The following is a 20,013-nucleotide window of genomic DNA, read 5'->3' on the forward strand; positions in this document are numbered from 1 at the left end:
GATCAAATGTCAAAATCAACTGTTGACTGAGAATCGTTTGACGATGGTACACTTTCCTCATCAGATCACTTGAGAAGGACCCGAATCCTGGGTCGAAACGTCGTGAGAATTATGTAATTATTGACCAATCAGTAGTCGATTAAACATATGCACCTTTTTGTCGATCATCATTGGCGGAACAAACACTCACTTCTCGATAAATATATATCGACACCTTTACTTACAGTTCTTCGAATTTGAAAGAAATAACTCGTGCTTTGGAGATCCAAAGACAAAAAGTAAAATGTAAAAAGCAATTGGACGATCCGATTAAATGCAATTCAACATTCATATATTGAGTTTTACAAGTTACATATAAGTTAAATTGCTGTATTATCCGGACAATTCTTCAACTATTACACGATTACTCAACAATCATTATTAGTCACAATCGATTAATCAAGAAGTTGCATGTGTGCGCGATCTCTTGTAGGCGCTCGATTTTTTCGGAACCATGTATATATCGCAAAGAGCTAATAATTAAAATAAATGTATTCTAACAAATAAAACGTTTACTTTACAAATAATGTATATTGATATATCTTTACATCACAAATAAAATATTTAAGTACCTATCGCGCTTCGCTTTTTATCCCTGCACTATTGAGGTTTGCATGAGAATATAATATTTCTATCGGCGCATTTTCACACAAATTACTTAGAATACATTGTATATACAAACATGCGACTGTCGCACGTCTCGTAAATTATTCGAAATACTTGATATCACCGCCTTGACATACGACCGGCAGGCTACCGTTGAGTACCGAACGCATTCGATCGTCATTAATTACCGCATAGCCTACATTCGGCGACAGCTGGTACAACATGCAAATGCAATCCTCCAGATTCTGCATGATCGCTCGATCGAACACTGGTGTCTCTGTCAGGTCGAAATGCAACTTCAAGAATACGGTGTAAAGTGGGGCACAGTGCGCAGCCACTCGCAGGCGGAACATCAAGAGAAACGTCTTCGCGGTCTAAGTAAAAAGGAAATGCAAACTGAGATCAATATCCGTTTTACTTCATATTTACTTTATATTGTACGTAACGCAGGGTTTACTTCGTATTGCGATAGGCCGTAGGATCGTATTTTAAAATCGTACCTCTAACGTTGCCTTTAACGTCCTTAAATCTGTATGACGTTCGCAGTATTCGGCCAGTATGCGAATGAGCGCTCCACACCATTTGGCACAGCCTATACTTGTAATGAGTTGAGGTAAACTCAACATGTATACATGCCGCAATTCAATGTTCCGTTCGAGTTGCATGTTTCCTATCAAGGTAGAGAGAACTTCGTCGCGCGTTGTCCACTGCAAAAGTGAAAATTAGCGATAGTATTCAAGATTGAATCGTGGGTTCTAATAATCTCGCGAGAGTGGCTCAATAGATTACCTCAAATAGATTTATGGCGTTATCCCAATGTTCCATAGTAGCTAAAAGACTCGCCATGCAGGAATACAAAGGAATAACGTATCTCACTTCCTTTTGGTGGGTCAAATGTTCCAAAGCGTGATAAATCAGTTTAGCATAACCAGAGTCTATCAGCCCTTTTTTCTAAAATATTTGTCGAGCGAATATATACATATTAAGATGTAGCGTACGTGCGTAAGAATAAACTCTCGTTACCATGTAAGAATGCTGTATAATCTGGTAAATACATTCCAGGCCTATTAGTACATTATCGGGGAAATAGTCATCGAGAATAATTAGCGCAGTGGGCAAAACATCTCCGATATAATTAAACAAAATTGGTTTCTGTGCGAGAAGAAAAATATATGTGTAATTAAATAATATACGAGATAAGAATCCGAATAAGGATCGGACGGACCGGACTTACTTCTGCCTCGCGCAAAATCCATCTGTAACACGCTACGGCTGACGGATAAGTTTTCCAGGTGTCTTTCAGTAACTTAGGTCTTAACGTTAACAACAAGTCGCGCAAATTCTCATTCTCCGACAAAAATTGGGAAACGCTCTGACAGGTGTACAGATCACGGAAACTAGCAAGCAATTCTTTGGAAATAGAGACGCACTCGGCTGTATTCCAAATGTTCTTTTCGCCGTGTTCTCCAATGAGCAGCAAGAGGTTCGCGCCAAATGCTCTAACCGTCCCTGTGGCATTGTTCAGCCGCAAGCGTTTCTCTCTGCAACTGCTGGAAATATGTTGCAGCATAGACCGAACGTTACGCAAGTTTCTCTCCGCAACGAATCCGTACTCCCTGAAATCCTTCTCCTCGCATGGACGCTCCAGCCCGACCGTCTTCCGCGGCGCAAAACTCCTCTGAATCAAGTCTATGCACGGCGTCCACGAGGAATTATCCTCGCAGAAATCGCTCCTAATTTTTAGGGCTTCCAACTCCTTCAGCAGATCGTCCATTCTTGTGGATGTCGAGACCGATCGAACGACGAGTCCTCGCGCTCCAGCACCGAGTCGATCCTTCTAGACGTAATTTAGGCGGCGATCACCTTGCGAGCCATTTTTCAGAACGATCAACCGTCTCGGCCGTTCGAAGAACATTCTGCCGCGGGCAAGTTTCAACGATCTCGAGCCGCCGTCGCGTCGGTTGCCAAGTTGGCCGATCCGCGAACACAATCGCGGGCGGACCGTTCTCCGAGTCCCGTGGCGGTGGCGGTGGCGGTCGGATTTCGGATTTCGGTGTCGATTTCGCGAGTCGCGAGTCGGACCGGGAAATCACGACGATCGCGACGAGGTGCGTCTGGGTGCGTCTCCGCGTATTCGCTGTCCGGAGAACCGTACTTTTACCAAGACTGCACACTGCACCCGGCTCGGATCGTCCGTCGGTCGGTCGATGCACCGCACCGCGCACCGCGACGCGACGCAGTTGGAGACGCACTCGAATGCGGACTGCGGACGTCGGACACGAGCGGGCGGATACGATCGTCGCGAGCTGCGAAACGGGACACTCACGGGAACACGGGAGAATCCATATTTTCCGTAAAATAGGTAGGTACTTACACGGGAACGCGCAGCACCCGAACTTCAGGTCGAAATCATGATGTATTTATGATAAGTGGTGTTACGTTTGTAATTCGCACGGTATCTCGCGAGCGCCGCGCGATCGATACGTCGATCGCGGCGATACGTCCAGTCGCGATCCTTGCGACCCTCGTTCGAGATCCAGTTTATCAACAAAATTAATGGAGGATTCACACCGCGTCCGATGTTCGACGTACGACGATCCGACATCCAATAACAGAATTTATTATTAGAGACAAAAATTTCCTATTGGATGTCGGATCGTCGTACGTCGAACATCGGACGCGGTGTGAATCCTCCATAAGCGAGGAGCACACACTTCTGCCAGAGCCAGAGAGAAGGATGAGGGTGCCATTACATGGAGCGCGGAAACGCGGAACGCGGAAGCGCGGAAGACAAAATTTACTAGATTTCCGTCGATCCGTTCCGTCTGTTTGAATGCCTTAATATTACATGGAGCATATTTTGAGCGGAAAAGCGGAACGGAGAATTATAAAATATTAATTTTTAACGGTATTTATTGATTAAAATGCTTGTATTCAATAGATAAGCTGAAAAGATAAGCATATTAATAAAAATTGCAATGAATTAAGTGAACACAATTTTAAGAAATGAATACAAATGTCTATTTGTCACTATACTGTTCCGCTTTTCCGCGCAAATTGTGCTCCATGTAATATAAGGAGAAACAAACTCGCGGAACGAACGCGTCAAAATCCGTTGTCAACGCGGATACAGTATACTCCATCAAATTTCGGAGCTGTTTAATCACATTGAAAAAAAAAGCTTTTACACATACTCTTCGATTACTTTATTATTTAATAAAAGTGGCAGTATAATATTATAGATCCAAACATCATGTTGATGGTTATTATGAAGTATATCTTATATGCAAGCCAGGGTACATACATAGGCTGCGTTAAGTACTGGCAGTGAATATCGAAACGCAGCCATACATACATACATACACGATAATAGCGGATTCCGCTTTTCCGTTCAAACGTGCGGGACTCAACTCGCGGAAACGCGGAATCTAGTTACTATTCTGTTCCGCGCTTCCGCGTTTCCGCGTTTCCGCGCTCCATGTAATGGCACCCTGTGAGAGACGCAATGACGGCGATTTTCTTGGGACGCTTTTGCAGGCCGTACAGTAGCGCCACACATCCACTTTCAGGAATTGGAACTACGAGTCACATCCACTTTTCGATATTGTCGGTCTTTGGTGGTTCGTGTTGTCATAAACCACCAAAGACTGACAACGGCGACAATATCGTGTCGACACAAACCACCAAAGACCGACAATATCACCGGAAATAAGTTGGCGCTGCAAGTTCATATTTTTTAATTTACTATAGCTCAAACGATTGCTCCCTAATTGCTCCCTCAGAATCGACGATTGCTCCCCTTTTAAGATTATTATTTTTTGAGATATTTAATAAAAACGAAAAATTTCTAATTTTTATTGAAAAACATATTTATAATAACTCTATGCAACTTTATAGGGCATAGAACGATTGCTCTTTCATTGCTCCTTATTGATCCATCATAATTTTAATGATTTATTGCATTTTTATTGAAAAAATAACAAATTAATCATTTCAGTATCGGCCGCCTATTGTAACTATGGCTCGGCAGCGCATGCGCATGCTACCATAACTATGCGCACGCGCATGCTACCATAACTATGCGCACGCGCGATGGTATCTGTTAGAGCTTTTACGGATACCATAGCGCATGCGCGTATGGCTTCTGCTTTCTGCTCATGGCTCCTGCAATTTTATGTGCTTCCATCTTAACTATTTCTTGCTTCGCTCTATTGGGATTTTTAATCGCTCCATTCGTATAATTAATTTTGTATGATATTTTAGCAGAGAACTGTTTATTTTCTTGGAAAAATACATTTCTCACAGTCTTCTGCAAGTATATCCAACATAAAACGATTGCTCCTTAATTGCCCATCTGTCAGCATTGTGCATGAGCCCTTATTGACGTTAGGCTTAGTTTCCACGCGTCGCGTCATCTGTCGTTAAAGCCTCTTGCACAATGGCAGGCAGCAGGCAATAGGAACAGGGAATAGAAATCAGAAATCATGTATAAATGCAAAATAAACAGTGACACAATCAATAGACACAGAGTTTCAGTCACGTTGGAAATTCTGTGCCTATTGCCTGTTGCCAACCAATCATAGCATTCGAACTTTTTAGGTTGTAATTAACGATTTTTTTAGTTATTTCCTGTTCCTATTGCCTGTTGTCTGGCATTGTGGAAAGGGTTTAACCAATCTAAACAACCCATTACAAATAATGTAATAAATAAGATGTTTTGATTGGTCGCGTTAGGCCCGGTCTACAATGGATGTCGGAAGTCGGAGTCGTAAGAAATTGACCAATCACAATCTATTATTCTCCTTGCGGTCGAAAAATAATGAATGGTCAATTGATCGGTCAATTTCTTACAACTCCGACTTCCGACATCCATTGTAGACCGGGCCTTATCCGTCGCGACCAATCAAAACATCCCATTTTGATCCCGTCAAAAGTAATGTAATAAAATAAGATGTGTTGATTGGCTAACTTGTGATGACGCGACGCGTGACGCGCTCAGTGAAAACTCGGCCTTAGTGCCCATCTACAATGACTACAATAGGTGTTTTAAGCTCTAAGGGTGCCTCCCCATGCAAGACGGAATCGCGGAAAACGGAATCTCGGAATCATTCTGATTGGTTAATCTCATAAGGCTATTGGTTAGCCTCATGGGACTAACCAATCAGAATGATTCCGAGATTTCGTTTTCCGCGATTCCGTCTTGCATGGGGAGGAACCCTAAGCCTTAAGAAATTGTTCAATCACAATTGAATTTAAGGAGAATAAATTGACTGTGATTGGTCAATTTCTTAGGGCTTAGGGCTTAAAACACCCTATTGTAGATGGGCACTTAAGCCTTGTGTCCACATTGTTAGAACTGCGTCCGAGTTTTGGTTTAAGCTAATCAACTAACAGCTCTTACAGAAAAGCAGCAGTTTCATTGGCTTAAACTGAAACCGAACGCAGTTCTAGCATCGTGGACCAAGGTTTTAAGCTATATCCACACAAACTTGCATGAGCCCATAAACATAAGCATAAGAGAATTGATTGGTCTATATGTATGTGCATAATGAAATAGATTAATCCGTTTTTTTTATGCTTACGTATTATGCGTTATGCAAAAGTCTGTGTTTCTCGTTTTAAGGCCATTGCACGTAACAAAGTTTTAATTTTAATCGTAAGGCCGTAAGAAAATAAGACCAATCACACTCAATTATTCTTCAAGCGCGAGGAGAATAATCGACTGTGATTGGTCTATTAATTGTTTACAGCCTTACGATGATGACTAAAACTTCGTTACGTGCAAGGGCCTTTAAGAACGTTGCGGACGTTAAGTGAAACGCACTCATAAAAAATGTTGATTGGTTGATACCGTTCAGGCGTAAACATAATGCAAAACACAAAGCAATAAATTTTCAACCTATCGGAAGCCGTGTATCAATGCATTCTGTTCATATTCCCTATTTCTATTGCTTGTATTGTGTTGCGCCCCTAACAGTTCAATATTATTGATATATGAAATTGATTACATAAGTAATTTATAACACAGAATAGACGAACAGAAAAATAGTGCTAAGGAACGGTTGATGAAGCTTCATTTAACATTCTATACATATGTTAATATTAAACCGTTCCCTGTCCCCTATTTTTTTTATTGCGCAGCCCTTTACGCGGTTGTTTGTTTCCGTCCTTGAACAGGATCAGACATGTTTTAACACGTTACGCGCGTGTCCCTTTGTCTGGACCATATTTTGGAGTTTCTATATTTCCTTATAGATAGACTGCTGCACACACTAGGTTGTTCTTTTCAGCAGAACTTTCTGCACTAGTTCAAAAAGTGTACACTGAAGCGTTCTTTTTACCAGAAGTGACGTCAAGAGTTACTGTTCTTTCAGTAGTACAACAGAACTTAGTTCAACAGTTCACTGAACTGCTTGCCCCAGGTCTTGAGCAAGTGCAAGCAGTGCAAAGGTGAAAGTCTGAAATGGCCTGGTTCTTTTCAACTGAACTGCTGCACTAGTTTAGAGGTTAGTTTACTGCCGTAACTTAAAAGGGTAAATATAAAGGATAAATATATGTTTGATATGTATTTTATATTTTAAAGTTTACTTTTTATAGCGCTATATTAGATCCGAAGGGTGTTAATAGTCAAATTAAGGAGGCTATATTGAGTCCTGGTCAAGGAGATAACGATTCCCCACCAACGCAATCAGGTATATGATTATCAGATGTATAGTGAGAGCTTATAGAATTTTAATTTTTTAGAATATAAAAAATGAATATTTTTTAGAATATTAAAAAATGGAAACAACGGGAAATGCATACATTAAAAGGGATGCAGCTGAAAATATTTTGGTTGAGGAAATGGACATGTTACTTGTGAATCAAAGGTACGTCAAATTTATCTAATATATAAATGAGACAAATAATAAAACGTCAAGCCTAATCTAAAATCTGCAGTAATAATTTTGTTAAAAGTAATGTGTAAATATATAATAAGTATCCAAATCTACGTTACATTTACTTTATTTATGTTAATACAGTAATTACTGTGGATATTTTCGATTAGGCTTGATGTTTCATTATCTTATTTTGTTTTTTTGTGATTTATAATTCTACCTAATTATATGCGTTTATACGATGCATGTTATACCTTTTATCGTGTCTTTTATGTTACTTATTTATTTATTATTCTTTCAGATGGTGTAATATTTTATTTAAAATATAAAGATATTGACTTTACCTGTGATACGTGCAATGTTATGTGTGATGATAAATTAATGTCTATTACATTACGTCAAAATGTGGAACAGAACGAACAACACAAATGATATAAATAGTTATGATGGAAATTGTAGTCAAGAAAATAATGGTAACGATGAAAATAATGCTAATTATGAAAATAATGCTAATAGAATAAACCAAGATAGAAGAGAGACATTTTTTTGGGATGATGCAACAACTAACTGTTTTTGGAATATATGAGAAAAACAGTGATCTCTTAGTGAACAGAAAAATTAAAACAAGAAACTATTATGGCAAAAAATAACAGAAAGTATGCAAAAACATGGATACAACGTGACACTTGTACAAGTCGAAAATAAATATAGGTCTTTAGAGAGATCGTTCAAAAATATGATTTTAAATAATAATAAAACAGGCAGAGCTCGCATGTCATGTCCATATGAACAGTAAATATTAAATTTATTTCAAACTTAATGTAACTTTTATGGATAACATGCAATGAAGTACAATGCGTTGATAATATTTACAGACAGTTAACTAAACTTCTGGGTCATAAGCACAACATTCGACCATTGGCAATATCTGGGAAAGCAAGGTCTACTTTTAAGGGATGATGTCCAATTAGCACAGCTTTGCAAGTTCCTAATCTTGAGGTTCAGACTGATAAGTACGAAATATTATTTAAAAAGATATATTAAATTCTACATATTTATAATTTATATTTATTATTACTTTAATGATAAGACATAATGTTTTATTTATCCATTGTATACATATTACAGAGCTAATACCTGTGATATGAATAATCAAAATGGAGTTAATTTAAATACAGATGTAAATGTAGAATCAACATCAAATTCAAGGAACACTACATCGGAAATAAATGCAAGCCTCACTGAAAATGATTGTTCAAATCAAGTAAGTGTGCTATACATCCTCTCTATTGATATAACTATATTAATGTAATCTGTAGAACATATATGTATTGTAGACATTGTCACATAGTACGCACAGAAAACAAACGGTTAGAACGACAAGAGTTACAGAAATTTTTCACAAAACGATCGAAAAACTTTTAAGCGATATTCAACATGAAAAGGAGATAAAAACTGAAATACAAACACAGTTAGTAACGGAATATAAAGCAATGAGAAATACATATGAACAATCAGTGAAAATATAGAGGAACAACTAATAAAGGCAAATCAATTGAGAGAAGAAAGAAATGAATGTTAAGAGAAATTTATCTGAAAACAAACATTAACATAAATAAGCATTAAAAAAGTTAGAAAGTTAAAAATGTATAATTCAGCAAGAGTACAATTTACAATTTGTCCAGAGTTCAACGCAGTAAATAAATGCGTGAAATTTTATTTTAATTTAATTTTATTTTTTCGGATTCAGGGAAATTGCCTCCTTTTTCTTTTTCTTTACTGTTCATAAAATTAAAACGCAGTTTTTGTTCCTGGGGTATGGTTTTTTATTGGCTTTTCAGAATGCAAATCTTAATTTTTGAATATTAAAGTCCGCAACCGATGTATCCGCTACCATACGACCAATCCCCCCAATTTAAAAATTTTTTTTTAAAAAATTTGGCCCCAAAGCTTTTTCAATTATTACCCTGCAGGAACTTATTTTTGTTTAAAAATTTTCTTTTGGGGAGTAGAGCCTTTATCCCGTATGGTACATAATTTTTCAAACAGGGTAGCGCTATCCCAAAGCAAAAAATATTTTAAGAAATTTTAATGTTAAAATATAAATTTTTTATTTTGCCATTTTTAAATTTTTTAAAATTTTTTTTAACGCTTCAAATTTGTAAAGGGCCCAATAAAAAATTTTTTTAAAAACCCCTTGGGGTTTGGCAACCGGATCCAAGAAAAACAATAAATGCTTTTTATGTTTTCTTTTCCTAAAATGCAAGGGAAAAAAAAAGTTTCGTTAATTAAAAAATTGGTTTCTCGGGGTTTTATCTAAATTTTTGGGAAAACCCAAAGCCCCTGAAAAAAAAAAAAATTAGAGTAACAAAATGAGAAAAATAAAAAAAAAAAAAAGGAATAAGAAAAAGAATAAAGTTTATGTTTTTTTTTCAAACAGTTATTGGAAATGGACTAGTTTTCCCTTTTCTTTTTTTTCCCTTTTTCCTTTTTTCTTTTCCTTTTTTCCCCACGGTTTAATTTTAAAAAATTAATTTAAAAGCTTCTGCCAAGGACGGGGGAATTTTTCCATTGGTTAAAGAAAAGCGTAGCCAAAATTTTTTTTCTTAAAAAAAAAAAAAAAAAATTTTTGCGGGGTTGTAAGCGTTTTTTGCGTCCGATCAAACTATTAATTAAAAAAAAAACATAAAAAAGATTGGGGAAAATTTTTGACATTCCCCAATTTTAAGGGGAATCCTTTTTTTTTCTCTAAATATGTTGCATTTCCCCCTTTTAGCAATGGGGTATTTAAGAGTCAGGTGCCTGGAAACCTTAAAAAATTTTTACTTCGTTATTAATTTACAAATATAGTTTATTCCAAAACGATCGTAACACGATATGTTTTTTTTGGTTTACAACCAAGGGAAAAAAAATTTTTTTTGGTTTTTTTTAAAACCTCCGCACTTTAAAATGTAATTAAAAAAGTAAAATTTCCTTATCCAAAAAACAATTTTGTTATAACACCCCACAGTGGGGGCCAAAAAAATTTTTTTTTAAATAAAAATTTTAAATTAAAATTTTATATAACATATAATAAATCCTTGTTAAAAAAAAAAAATATTCAGATATTCTGAAAAGTTTTCTTTTTAAAGCTTTTCTTTGAACCGAAAGGCATAATAAAAAATCTCATTATAATCCGAAAAATATCTTTTACGTAATTTTGTATTTTAAGCTAAAATTTTTAAAATTTTCCAAAATTGGATGATTTCCGATTCGTTAGCTAAAATAATTATTTTGGTAATTGTAGATGATTTTCTTGTTAAATTAATCAATTTTTCCAATAAATAATATATTAAACACATCTTCCCCCAGTAGTTGGTAAATACAGGGGGTGGGGTAAACCCAAAAACTTTTGTTGAAAATCACGTCTTAATACGTTTTGCGCCGTTGATTTTGCACTTTGGGTTCTTTCCTTTTTCCCCTCATTTCTTTCACTAAAAAAAATTTTGGTACCGCCATCTAGTTTAAACTGCAGTACCAGTGAACTAAAAACAACCCAAAAATAACAACCATTCTCTAAAAAAAAAAAATCTGGGCGGATGGTAAAGGTTGGCTTCACAAAAATTTTTAAAAAATGAAAGCATATTAAGATATAATCTCTTCGATTTGAAAACCGGTTTTAAAAATACCGTTTTGGAATGGTTTACGCGACGCGCACGGTTTGGGGAAAAGCGCATATAAAAGCGTGATTAAAACCCCTTGCCAATCCCCGGAAAGGGGAAAAGGAACAGAAAATAACAAAAAAATCGTTAATTACAACCTAAAAGTTCGAGAATGTTATGATTGATTGGCCAACAGGCAATAGGCACAGAATTCCAACGTGACGGAAACTCTGTGTCTATTGCCTGTGTCACTGTTTATATTCTGCATTTATACATGATTTCTAATTTCTATGCCCTGTTCCTATTGCCCGTGCCTGGCATTGTGCAAGAAGCTTAACGGACAGGATGACGCGACGCGTGGAAACTAAGCCTAACGTCAATAAGGGCTCATGCACAATGCTGACAGATGGGCAATTAAGGAGCAATCGTTTTATGTTGGATATACTTGCAGAAGACTGTGAGAAATGTATTTTTCCAAGAAATAAACAGTTCTTGCTAAAATATCATACAAAATTAATTATACGATGGAGCGATTAAAATCCCATAGAGCGAAGCAAGAAAATAGTTAAGATGGAAGCACATAAAATTGCAGGAGCCATGAGCAGAAAGCAGAAGCCATACGCGCATGCGCTATGGTATCCGTAAAAGCTCTAACAGATACCATCGCGCGTGCGCATAGTTATGGTAGCATGCGCGTGCGCATAGTTATGGTAGCATGCGCATGCGCTGCCGAGCCATAGTTACAATAGGCGGCCGATCTGAAATGATAATTTGTTATTTTTTCAATAAAAATGCAATAAATCATTAAAATTATGATGGATCAATAAGGAGCAATGAAAGAGCAATCGTTCTATGCCCTATAAAGTTGCATAGAGTTATTATAAATATGTTTTTCAATAAAAATTAGAAAATTTTTCGTTTTATTAAATATCTCAAAAAATAATAATCTTAAAAGGGGAGCAATCGTCGATTCTAAGGGAGCAATTAGGGAGCAATCGTTTGAGCTATAGTAAATTAAAAATATGAACTTGCAGCGCCAACTTATTTCCGGTGACAATATCGAAAAATGGATGTATACATAGCACGGACGTGAACCAAATTCTCATCGACAGCATCGAAAAGTGGAGTGACTCGTAGTTCCAATTTCTGAAAAGTGGACGTGTCGCGCTACTGGACGGCCTGCAAACGTGTCCTAAGAAAATCGCCGTCTTTTCGCCTCTCATCCTTTCTCTCTTGGAGGATTCACATTGCGTCCGATCACGTCCGATGTCGACGTAACGACGATCCGACATCCAATAGGAAATTTTTGTCTCGAATAATAAAAATCTGTTATTGGATGTCGGATCGTCGTACGTCGAACATCGGACGCAATGTGAATCCTCCATCGCTTCTGCACAACGCATAATGCGACGGTATCGATTGTATCGCGACGTGCACGTGCATCACGATACAATCGACTCGAGAGTCTCGAGACTCGAGACTCGACCCCCGGGCTGACCGGGCTCGGGGCCTCGAGCCTCGACGCCTCGACTGCATATCGCTCGCGCGCGCACTTGTCGCGGCCATCTTGTACCTCCGTACGCTTTTTTTTCTTGCATGAATTTCGGGAGCTCGGTAATTATGAATTAATGAGGCTGGTAGTAGCTGGTAGTTGCGAATAATGGCTGAGTACCGTTAGTTGATTTTTTAATCCTTGTTTTTTTCATCTCTAGATCGCCCCCTTCCTCGTCGCGTTGATCGCGATCGCGCGAGCGGAACGTTCGTGGCGATGTGTGTGGCGTGTACGCGTCACGCGTGCGTGTACGTTGAGTGTTGAGTGTCGGTGTCGGCTGTCGGCTGTCCATCTTGTCTTCTATTTCCCTTCGGAAGAATCGGACGCCGCCGCGCCCCTGTCGCAATATCTAATTTTTCGACCCTCTCGACCGCTCCCTTCGCTTCGCGAGGAAGGTGACGAGTATTTTCATCGTCGGGAATTAACCTCTTCCTTTTCGCACTCGCGCTCGCGTCAGAACCGACTTCGCGAGGATGCGAATGACCGTTCGAAGCTATAAAACCGTCAATAAGTATATCTTTTTGCCTGCGCGCGATTGCCTTTACTTTATTCAATTTGTACTTAATTTTTTAACGCGTTGCGCTTTCACGAAACTAATTTCATGATTTTCATCCACGTTGAAGTTCCCACGTGTGTCGTAATATCTGTTATTTCTCTTTTCTCACCGCCTGTGAAAAGGATCAGGATCCTATTGCGTGTCGTCGGGGGTGGGCAGTGATTCTGAAGTCATGGCAGAATTGGCGGCACTCCTGCGACATGAGATTCCCGAGGGGAGGAACAATCTGGCCGACAGCCACACCAATCTCGAGAGGGTGGCGGAGTATTGCGAGGCCAACTACTTCCAAGCGGAGAACAAGAGGATCGCGCTGGAGGAGACGAAGAATTATACCACGCAGTCGTTGGCCAGCGTTGCGTATCAAATAAATACCCTGGCGTACAACTTTCTTCAACTGCTCGACCTGCAGACGTCCCAGCTCGCCGAGATGGAGAGTCAGATGAACCATATCGCCCAGACGGTCATGATTCACAAGGAGAAGGTCGCCAGAAGGGAGATAGGGGTCTTGACGGCCAACAAGATGACGACTCGCCAGTACAAAATCATCGCGCCCGCCAATCCGGAGAAACCAATTAAGTATGTCAGGAAGAGCATCGATTACACGATCCTAGATGAAATTGGACATGGCGTACGTAGCTGCGGTACGCCGCGAAGCAAGCAGAGAGGAGGTAGTCAAGGCAGCGTTCAGAGCTTGGGTGCCGCTTCTACGGGCTCGGGCTTGGGCGCTGCTACGGTAGGACCTGCTCCTACCACCAAACCACCCACGCCACCTCAAACAGTGAGAACTGGTAAGAGTTCTACGTATTGTAAATATATGTTACGCATACAGAATGTTTGGTAGTTGTTGCTACAAACGAGAAGATATTTTCTCGTCTTTGTATCGTTCGCGAGGATAATTCATAATTGTGCCCAAACGTACTGTATGCGCAGGGTGTCCCAGGAACGCTCTGGGGCACCCTCCCATAAGCCCTAAGAATTGTACGAGTGCTACGCAAACGTGTAAAGGTGTACTTTTTCAGTTGCGGTTGTAAAAAATTAAAAATTTCGCTGGCGCAAAGGTATTTACCGCTTCTTGGCCGCATGTGTGTCTTTTTTCTTTCTTTCAGCTTCTAAATGTTACACCAATCTATTTGTCACGTTTAATGTTATGTGTGCGTCTCGCGTTAAATCTTGCCGATACGGCGAATAATGATTCGCAACGTTCTCTGTGTATAGGAACATTGAGTAAAGGCTCGCGCGAATATAGGACTCCGCCAGCGGTAGCCCCACCGCAAGTTCCTAGCCATTACGCGCCCAACTATCCACTTGGCCATCCCAGGCGAGATCGCCCGGGATATAGCACTCTGCCATTGCATGCTCATAACGCGTCCCACACGAGCCACAATTCCAATCACAATGCGCATGCCAATACCGTCAATCAGCACGCTATGCCGCAAGTGGGAACGGTGCATCCCCTGCAGAGTCATCCGCAGACGCCACCACCGGCACCGCCCAGCGTCACCGCGGGCTACGTGCAGGAACAGCATAACGGTATGCCTCGTAAGTGACAAATGATATAATTAATAACGATAATGCAGGTGTATGATATGTTCACGCATATTTTCGTATCGTACAGTCTCGTAATTTGTTATGAAATATTGATAATTTTTCGTCGCGCATCGTAGCTCCACCTTCACCTTTGGTCGGTCTGGGCGGCGATACGACGGAATACACCGGACGTCACACCCTGCCGCACAGACTGTCGCATCAAATTAGCCGCGGTAGCGGTGCGAATAGCCCACCCTTACCGCCGCCGCCACCACCGGAGCAGGAGGAACACCCGCAGTTTGGCAGACCGACCCCATCCGGTGCTATAATGCCGATCGTGCCGGACGAGGAAGACCTGCCCGGATGGGTGCCGAAGAATTATATCGAGAAAGGTAGAATTAGTTTTCTGTCATATTGTTAAACGTTCGATTAGTAACGCGATAAGTAATAATATAAAAATTGTACGTACAGTGGTGGCTATTTATGATTATTACGCGGATAAAGAGGACGAGCTGAGTTTTCAAGAGAGTTCTGTGATCTACGTGCTCAAGAAAAACGATGACGGATGGTGGGAGGGGGTGATGGACGGTATAACTGGATTATTCCCAGGAAATTACGTCGAACCATGCGTATAACTACATGCAATAATTGGTTATATCAAAAAACTAACGGAAGACTGCAATTTTTAAGCATTTGTCATATATGTACGTATTATTAATCGCATTCATATTAATCTATACTAATATCGCGATCTTGAACAAAAGTTATTCTTCGTCTCGCTTTTCGTTCGAGCAAACATTTGAAACTATAATTATGAGCTACGAAAGAAAAAAACAATAGTCGAGGCTCATAAATCGTAAAAGACATAACTTTTGTGTTATAGATATTGTTTTATAATTTATTGACAAACATAAAAAAAGAGTTCAAGCCTGTAAGTGCAACGATATATGGGTGGTGTCGTATAAACGTAAGTTAATCAACGATAGTCTGCGAGGGATGCGATGGACGGTGCGGAGATCGAAATATCACAAACTTCCTTCATATATCATTATAGATTTTGCATTCTCCATCACTTACTCTTTGTCCTCGATAGTGCGAGATATATTGCCGCGCCTATAATCGTGCGAAACGTCGAGTGGTGAACAACGTTACGTTAAGGGGATCCTAAACCAAAGGTCGAACTCCGACGGGAAAGCGCTCTCGTCTAAACGGAATTAAAATGGTCGATAATTTCGATCGTTTTATACGTTACCGGTTTACATCTGTCCTTTTATAGACAAGGATAGAGACAACGTTATAGTACCCCTATATACCTACGTTGCGCGATAATAGATGTACGCGCATAACTTTTTTGTTACGGTTCTAATCCAAATTCTGAGAACCGTATGACATTTCTTGATGTAATCCACCTTCCACAACGGTCTTATATCGCAAAGACAAAATTTTAGAATTTTTGTGTGAAGCAAATGTCACAAGTCGATGTCTTATTGTCTGCGTGTCTAAAGTTATTTTCATTCTCGGTGTAAAATCGACCGTCATGGAAAGCATTGGCGCATATACTTAAACTTTAGAGAAGGATTTTTTTAAATCCATAAAGCCAATAAAAAGATATGCGTTTAGTGTAAAAATGTCGGTATTACGGACGGCTTTGGGATCCCCTTAACGCGTTAGACGAAAATATGTACGGTATTTGATTATCGAGAAAAATCAGTCGAGCGAGTTCCGAATCAAACACTGAAAAGTTAAATTTTTATATCAATGTAAGAAAATGTATTTTTCTGCATCTTTAGCATTTCCTCGAGTAGATATGGTAGATATCGAATTATATAGCAATGGAATTATATTCTATATTATTTACGTATCCCCATATATGTACATATATCTATGCGTAAGATTACACGTTGCAATAGAGATCTTTTATCTCTGGGATCCGTTTGCATTATTTGCACGCTTATGTCGGAAATCACGCGATCGTTGACAGAAGAAAAGAAATTTCAGATAACAGTTGCGCAACGTCTCACACGGGGCACATGAATAAGTTATTTCTGTATTATCTTCTCCGTGAACTTTGTTAACACAAAATAAAATTAAGATAGGGAAAATGCGATCTTTTAATTTTCAATATCGAATAATGCGCATCGGAGATCATTTAACGCGGCATTTCGTGCTTTCTTTTATATATCACGATTGAAGGACTTTCATATAAAAAAACTCTCTACGCGCATCATTGGTCAGTTTGAGATATAAGTTGCAGTTTTCTTTGGAATATTTTCTCTTTTTCTCTCTTTTTTAGGAAAAACATACAAACGTGGTTAAATACATTTCGAATAGCTAAGACGAATCAATCGGCGGGTATTGGTAGAGTGGGGAAATACTCCTGCGCCTTTTTCGCGACGGAGTATTCCACGTTGTAGGTGGGATGGATCACCTCCACCTTGTTCGCGAGCTTTCGTCCGATGATCGTTTTTACCGGTGAGTTTTGCGCAATCGACAATCCACTAAGAACATAACATGTGTGGTATATGTCACGATTTCTGAAAAAAGAAAATAATGAAAAGGCTGTCGCGTCGCGCGATTAATGCGACTAAAATTATTCGCTAACGAGATTATATTTGCGATAATCGCGTACGGGCGAAAGAGCGCGATTACGTACTTTCCCGGTTTATCCAGAAGACCGCCGTGCGGATTCTGACAGCAAGTTAATATATATTCTTGTAAGGCCTCTTGGTTGAACAACCAGTGGTCGGAACTGCCGAACGCCTTTTCCTTCGTCGACAAGATAGCGGCGATCAATGGGAACGTTCCGCCTTGCCAGAACGAGTAGCATCCGTCCACCAGTTTGTTCGTACGTCCTTGGAAACCGCCCTCCAGACGCATCTGCTTATTTACTATCCACCTCTGCGGGACCGGCAAGGATGCGAATGTCGAGAATCTTACGTTTTTTTACGAGATCGTAAAAAGGATCTTACCAACAGCTCCGGTAAACGGCAAAGCTCCGTTTTTCCGAGCATTACGAGTGCCGCCAAAGCGCAATACGCGTAACCGCCGTGAGCCTCCATCCCCGGACAACCGCCAAAGCCACCCTCCCACGTTTGACACTTGGCTATCCACTCGGCGGTGCCTTTGAACATATCCGGTGTGTATACGTTTGTCAACTTGGCGGTAGCGAGAGCGCAATACGCCCCACGTATGTCTACCTCGCCGTTCTCGTGCATACAAAAAGAGCCGTCCTCTCCGCGTAGGGATGACAGAAACCGTTTCAAGTTCTTCCTGAAATTGTCGTAATCTTAATCGTCGAAAAACACTGTGCAAAACGTGGTTTTTTTTAAACGACAACGTTACGCGTCCAAGAAAGTGACGTCTCTCATTCATATTCCTCACCTATTTATCACGTCGTACGCTTCTCGCGTACCGATGGTGCATAGGGCGTTCACCGCGGCGTACGTAGAGGCTAAATGCGAATACTGTCCCGGACCGCCCCCGAAGCCGCCCGTTGGCAATTGACATTTGGCCAGAAAGCCCGCTATCTTGGAACATTCCTCGTCTTCCAATCGGTCCCCCAATATCGCGAGCGAATGCAATATCCAGAAGCAGAGCCACGGTCTGCTGGAGTCCAAACACTAGGCATCGTTACGCAAACGCTCGATAAGTTTCTCGTTTGCACGAGTGAAAAACCTATTCTTCCCGAATCCTCTCCCCCAAGGCAATTACGTGCGCTGTTCGACGTTAAAAAGCAATACCTCGTAAGTGTCATTTAAATGACTGATCGATTTCTTCAAGAACTGAACGTGTTTCGGCCTAAGTAAAACAGGCTCCCCCTCTCTGCACGATCGGTAGAACTTGAGCACGATGTCCTCGACGCAGGCCTGAAAAGATACGGTGGAAAGTTGAGTTTGGCGAGTCGCACAATTAACGAGCCCGTTCACTTTTTCTCCTCGCGTTGGAGAGAAAAAGCGAAAAGATGAACCGTGCGAGAAGTTCGGCTGAAAGGAGCAGGCCTATTGAAATATCGCGTTCGGTTTGTTTCGTGGGTAAGTGGGGACCTACCTACCTGCTCGGTCGTCGTCGCGGTTTTATGTCCCCCGTCATCCTGCCGTTGCTTCAATATTTCCTCATAACTCCTTCGTCCTGCCTGTCCTTCCAACTCCAAGTCCGACATAATCTGTTAGCCATACAACAATGATCTGACACGGTATGTCGATGAAAGCGATCTGTTCCGTATAACGAAGCGGCTCGGCAGTCCGGACCGATTTGTCTTACAATTTTATCATAAAATATCCAGGAGGGAGAGCGAGAAGGGTGAGAAGTATTCTTTAGAGGTTAAGAGTTAAGAAGCTCGCCGCTTCCTTCTCGTCCCTCTCCGCAATTACCCAGTTTCGAAACTTTTGCGCTACGTTCTTACGTGACGTATTGTTGCGTTGTACTTACATTTAAATGTATATATATTAGACGCTATTGTATGTACAATGTTGACCGATATTACGGTCACACACTCATAACCTATTTGATTTTCTGTTAACACGACGGCACCTAACGACACCTGTGCAGTGTGCGCAAAGCGGGCAGCTCGGCAGCTCTCCGCGACTCCGCACATTCTCCGTATGTATGTATGTGCTCCGTATTTGTTTCTAATCTACCGAGGAGGCCACGAAATGTAGAAGCGAAATATATAGCAATTGCAATTCCTCGTATTTATCATAGAAAGCGGATTGCCTTCCCTCGCTCCCTCCGCCGAAGAGTATTTACTGAAACAGAAACACGTTGAATTTACTCTTCTGCCCTTTTTTTTTTATCTTAATATATTTCCCCCTTTTTTTTCAAAAAATGTAGATGAAAGCTAGAGAATTAATATTCATTATTTAGTCATTAATATGAAATATGCGATAGGCAGGCACATATATGCTTCCAATAAATATAAATTCGATATTCGCGATTACGTAAAAATTGCGTCGCAAACCGCTTCGAAAATTCCTGCGATTTTATTATTATTATTATTATTATTCTTTTTACAAAAGATCCCGTTCCTCGTTATCTTTTCATCGTTGTTTTTTTTCCTGCTTTTGCAGGCATTTCCGTTTCTTTTAACAGATAAGGCTATCGATAGAGGCTTAATTCGCGCGTGAGAAACGGAAAGCGATCGAAGACCGATCGTAGATTAGATCGTGATGTAAATTAGATAGATAAGTCGAGAGAAAGGGAAAAAAAGACGTCGCG

The 20,013-nt window shown here is 40.2% G+C and overlaps 3 protein-coding genes, 1 long non-coding RNA gene and 1 pseudogene across 11 annotated transcripts; 3 read left to right on the forward strand and 2 right to left on the reverse strand.

The window, feature by feature from the left end:
- Window positions 1-314: 314 nt before the first annotated feature.
- On the reverse strand, window positions 315-3,205 carry LOC143894946 (TELO2-interacting protein 2). Of its 2 annotated transcripts, XM_077401648.1 has the most exons (6): window positions 3,020-3,205; window positions 1,880-2,951; window positions 1,669-1,797; window positions 1,435-1,596; window positions 1,146-1,352; window positions 315-1,019 (listed from the first exon to the last, which is right to left on the reverse strand). In XM_077401648.1, exons 2-6 carry the CDS (start codon window positions 2,417-2,419, stop codon window positions 747-749), a joined length of 1,311 nt encoding a protein of 436 aa, XP_077257774.1. In that variant the 5' UTR covers window positions 2,420-2,951; window positions 3,020-3,205; the 3' UTR covers window positions 315-746. The 2 variants fall into 2 exon arrangements, with proteins under 2 accessions (XP_077257774.1, XP_077257773.1); XM_077401647.1 differs by having other exon boundaries at window positions 1,880-3,205.
- Window positions 3,206-7,050: 3,845 nt separating this feature from the next.
- LOC143895165 (uncharacterized) lies at window positions 7,051-7,489 on the forward strand. The gene is made up of 3 exons (XR_013256239.1): window positions 7,051-7,151; window positions 7,243-7,337; window positions 7,415-7,489. It is a non-coding gene; the product is annotated as an uncharacterized LOC143895165 (long non-coding RNA).
- Window positions 7,490-8,173: 684 nt separating this feature from the next.
- Window positions 8,174-9,169, forward strand: LOC143895119 (uncharacterized; annotated as a pseudogene). The gene is made up of 4 exons (XR_013256232.1): window positions 8,174-8,315; window positions 8,399-8,536; window positions 8,652-8,787; window positions 8,861-9,169. The product of XR_013256232.1 is annotated as an uncharacterized LOC143895119 (transcript).
- A 3,486-nt stretch (window positions 9,170-12,655) lies between these two features.
- On the forward strand, window positions 12,656-16,640 carry Abi (tyrosine kinase Abl). Of its 5 annotated transcripts, none has more exons than XM_077402298.1 (6): window positions 12,673-12,778; window positions 12,877-13,111; window positions 13,395-14,060; window positions 14,488-14,811; window positions 14,937-15,191; window positions 15,271-16,640. In XM_077402298.1, the coding sequence occupies exons 1-6, from the start codon at window positions 12,761-12,763 to the stop codon at window positions 15,432-15,434; spliced, it is 1,662 nt and encodes a 553-aa protein (XP_077258424.1). In that variant the 5' UTR covers window positions 12,673-12,760; the 3' UTR covers window positions 15,435-16,640. The 5 variants fall into 5 exon arrangements, with proteins under 5 accessions (XP_077258428.1, XP_077258424.1, XP_077258425.1 ...); XM_077402299.1 differs by having other exon boundaries at window positions 12,675-12,778; window positions 14,488-14,802; XM_077402302.1 differs by lacking the exon at window positions 12,877-13,111 and having other exon boundaries at window positions 12,656-12,778.
- A 413-nt stretch (window positions 16,641-17,053) lies between these two features.
- Fntb (Farnesyl transferase beta subunit) lies at window positions 17,054-19,545 on the reverse strand. 2 transcript variants are annotated; one of them, XM_077402303.1, is made up of 7 exons: window positions 19,228-19,545; window positions 18,851-18,961; window positions 18,540-18,665; window positions 18,181-18,419; window positions 17,769-18,069; window positions 17,453-17,697; window positions 17,054-17,333 (listed from the first exon to the last, which is right to left on the reverse strand). In XM_077402303.1, exons 2-7 carry the CDS (start codon window positions 18,956-18,958, stop codon window positions 17,141-17,143), a joined length of 1,212 nt encoding a protein of 403 aa, XP_077258429.1. In that variant the 5' UTR covers window positions 18,959-18,961; window positions 19,228-19,545; the 3' UTR covers window positions 17,054-17,140. The 2 variants fall into 2 exon arrangements, with proteins under 2 accessions (XP_077258429.1, XP_077258430.1); XM_077402304.1 differs by lacking the exon at window positions 19,228-19,545 and having other exon boundaries at window positions 18,851-19,213.
- Between the last annotated feature and the right edge of the window lie 468 nt (window positions 19,546-20,013).

Source organism: Temnothorax americanus, unplaced genomic scaffold (assembly GCF_048541705.1).
Source record: "Temnothorax americanus isolate GAGA-0224 unplaced genomic scaffold, ASM4854170v1 Scaffold15, whole genome shotgun sequence".
NCBI classification, from domain to species: domain Eukaryota; kingdom Metazoa; phylum Arthropoda; class Insecta; order Hymenoptera; family Formicidae; genus Temnothorax; species Temnothorax americanus.

What these genes read in the sequence shown, in the direction of transcription:
- LOC143894946 (XM_077401648.1), bottom strand. Translation starts at nt 2,419, where the DNA reads ATGGACGATCTGCTGAAGGAGTTGGAAGCCCTAAAAATTAGGAGCGAT. An exon ending in GGATTTTGCGCGAGGCAGAA is followed by an intron (nt 1,798 to 1,879) that starts GTAAGTCCGGTC and finishes CTTCTCGCACAG; the next exon opens with AAACCAATTTTGTTTAATTA. An exon ending in ACGCCATAAATCTATTTGAG is followed by an intron (nt 1,353 to 1,434) that starts GTAATCTATTGA and finishes TCACTTTTGCAG; the next exon opens with TGGACAACGCGCGACGAAGT.
- Abi (XM_077402298.1), top strand. An exon ending in ACCTCAAACAGTGAGAACTG is followed by an intron (nt 14,061 to 14,487) that starts GTAAGAGTTCTA and finishes CTCTGTGTATAG; the next exon opens with GAACATTGAGTAAAGGCTCG. An exon ending in GAAGAATTATATCGAGAAAG is followed by an intron (nt 15,192 to 15,270) that starts GTAGAATTAGTT and finishes TTGTACGTACAG; the next exon opens with TGGTGGCTATTTATGATTAT.
- Fntb (XM_077402303.1), bottom strand. Translation starts at nt 18,958, where the DNA reads ATGTCGGACTTGGAGTTGGAAGGACAGGCAGGACGAAGGAGTTATGAG. An exon ending in GCCGTTTACCGGAGCTGTTG is followed by an intron (nt 17,698 to 17,768) that starts GTAAGATCCTTT and finishes CCGGTCCCGCAG; the next exon opens with AGGTGGATAGTAAATAAGCA. An exon ending in CTTCTGGATAAACCGGGAAA is followed by an intron (nt 17,334 to 17,452) that starts GTACGTAATCGC and finishes TTCTTTTTTCAG; the next exon opens with AAATCGTGACATATACCACA.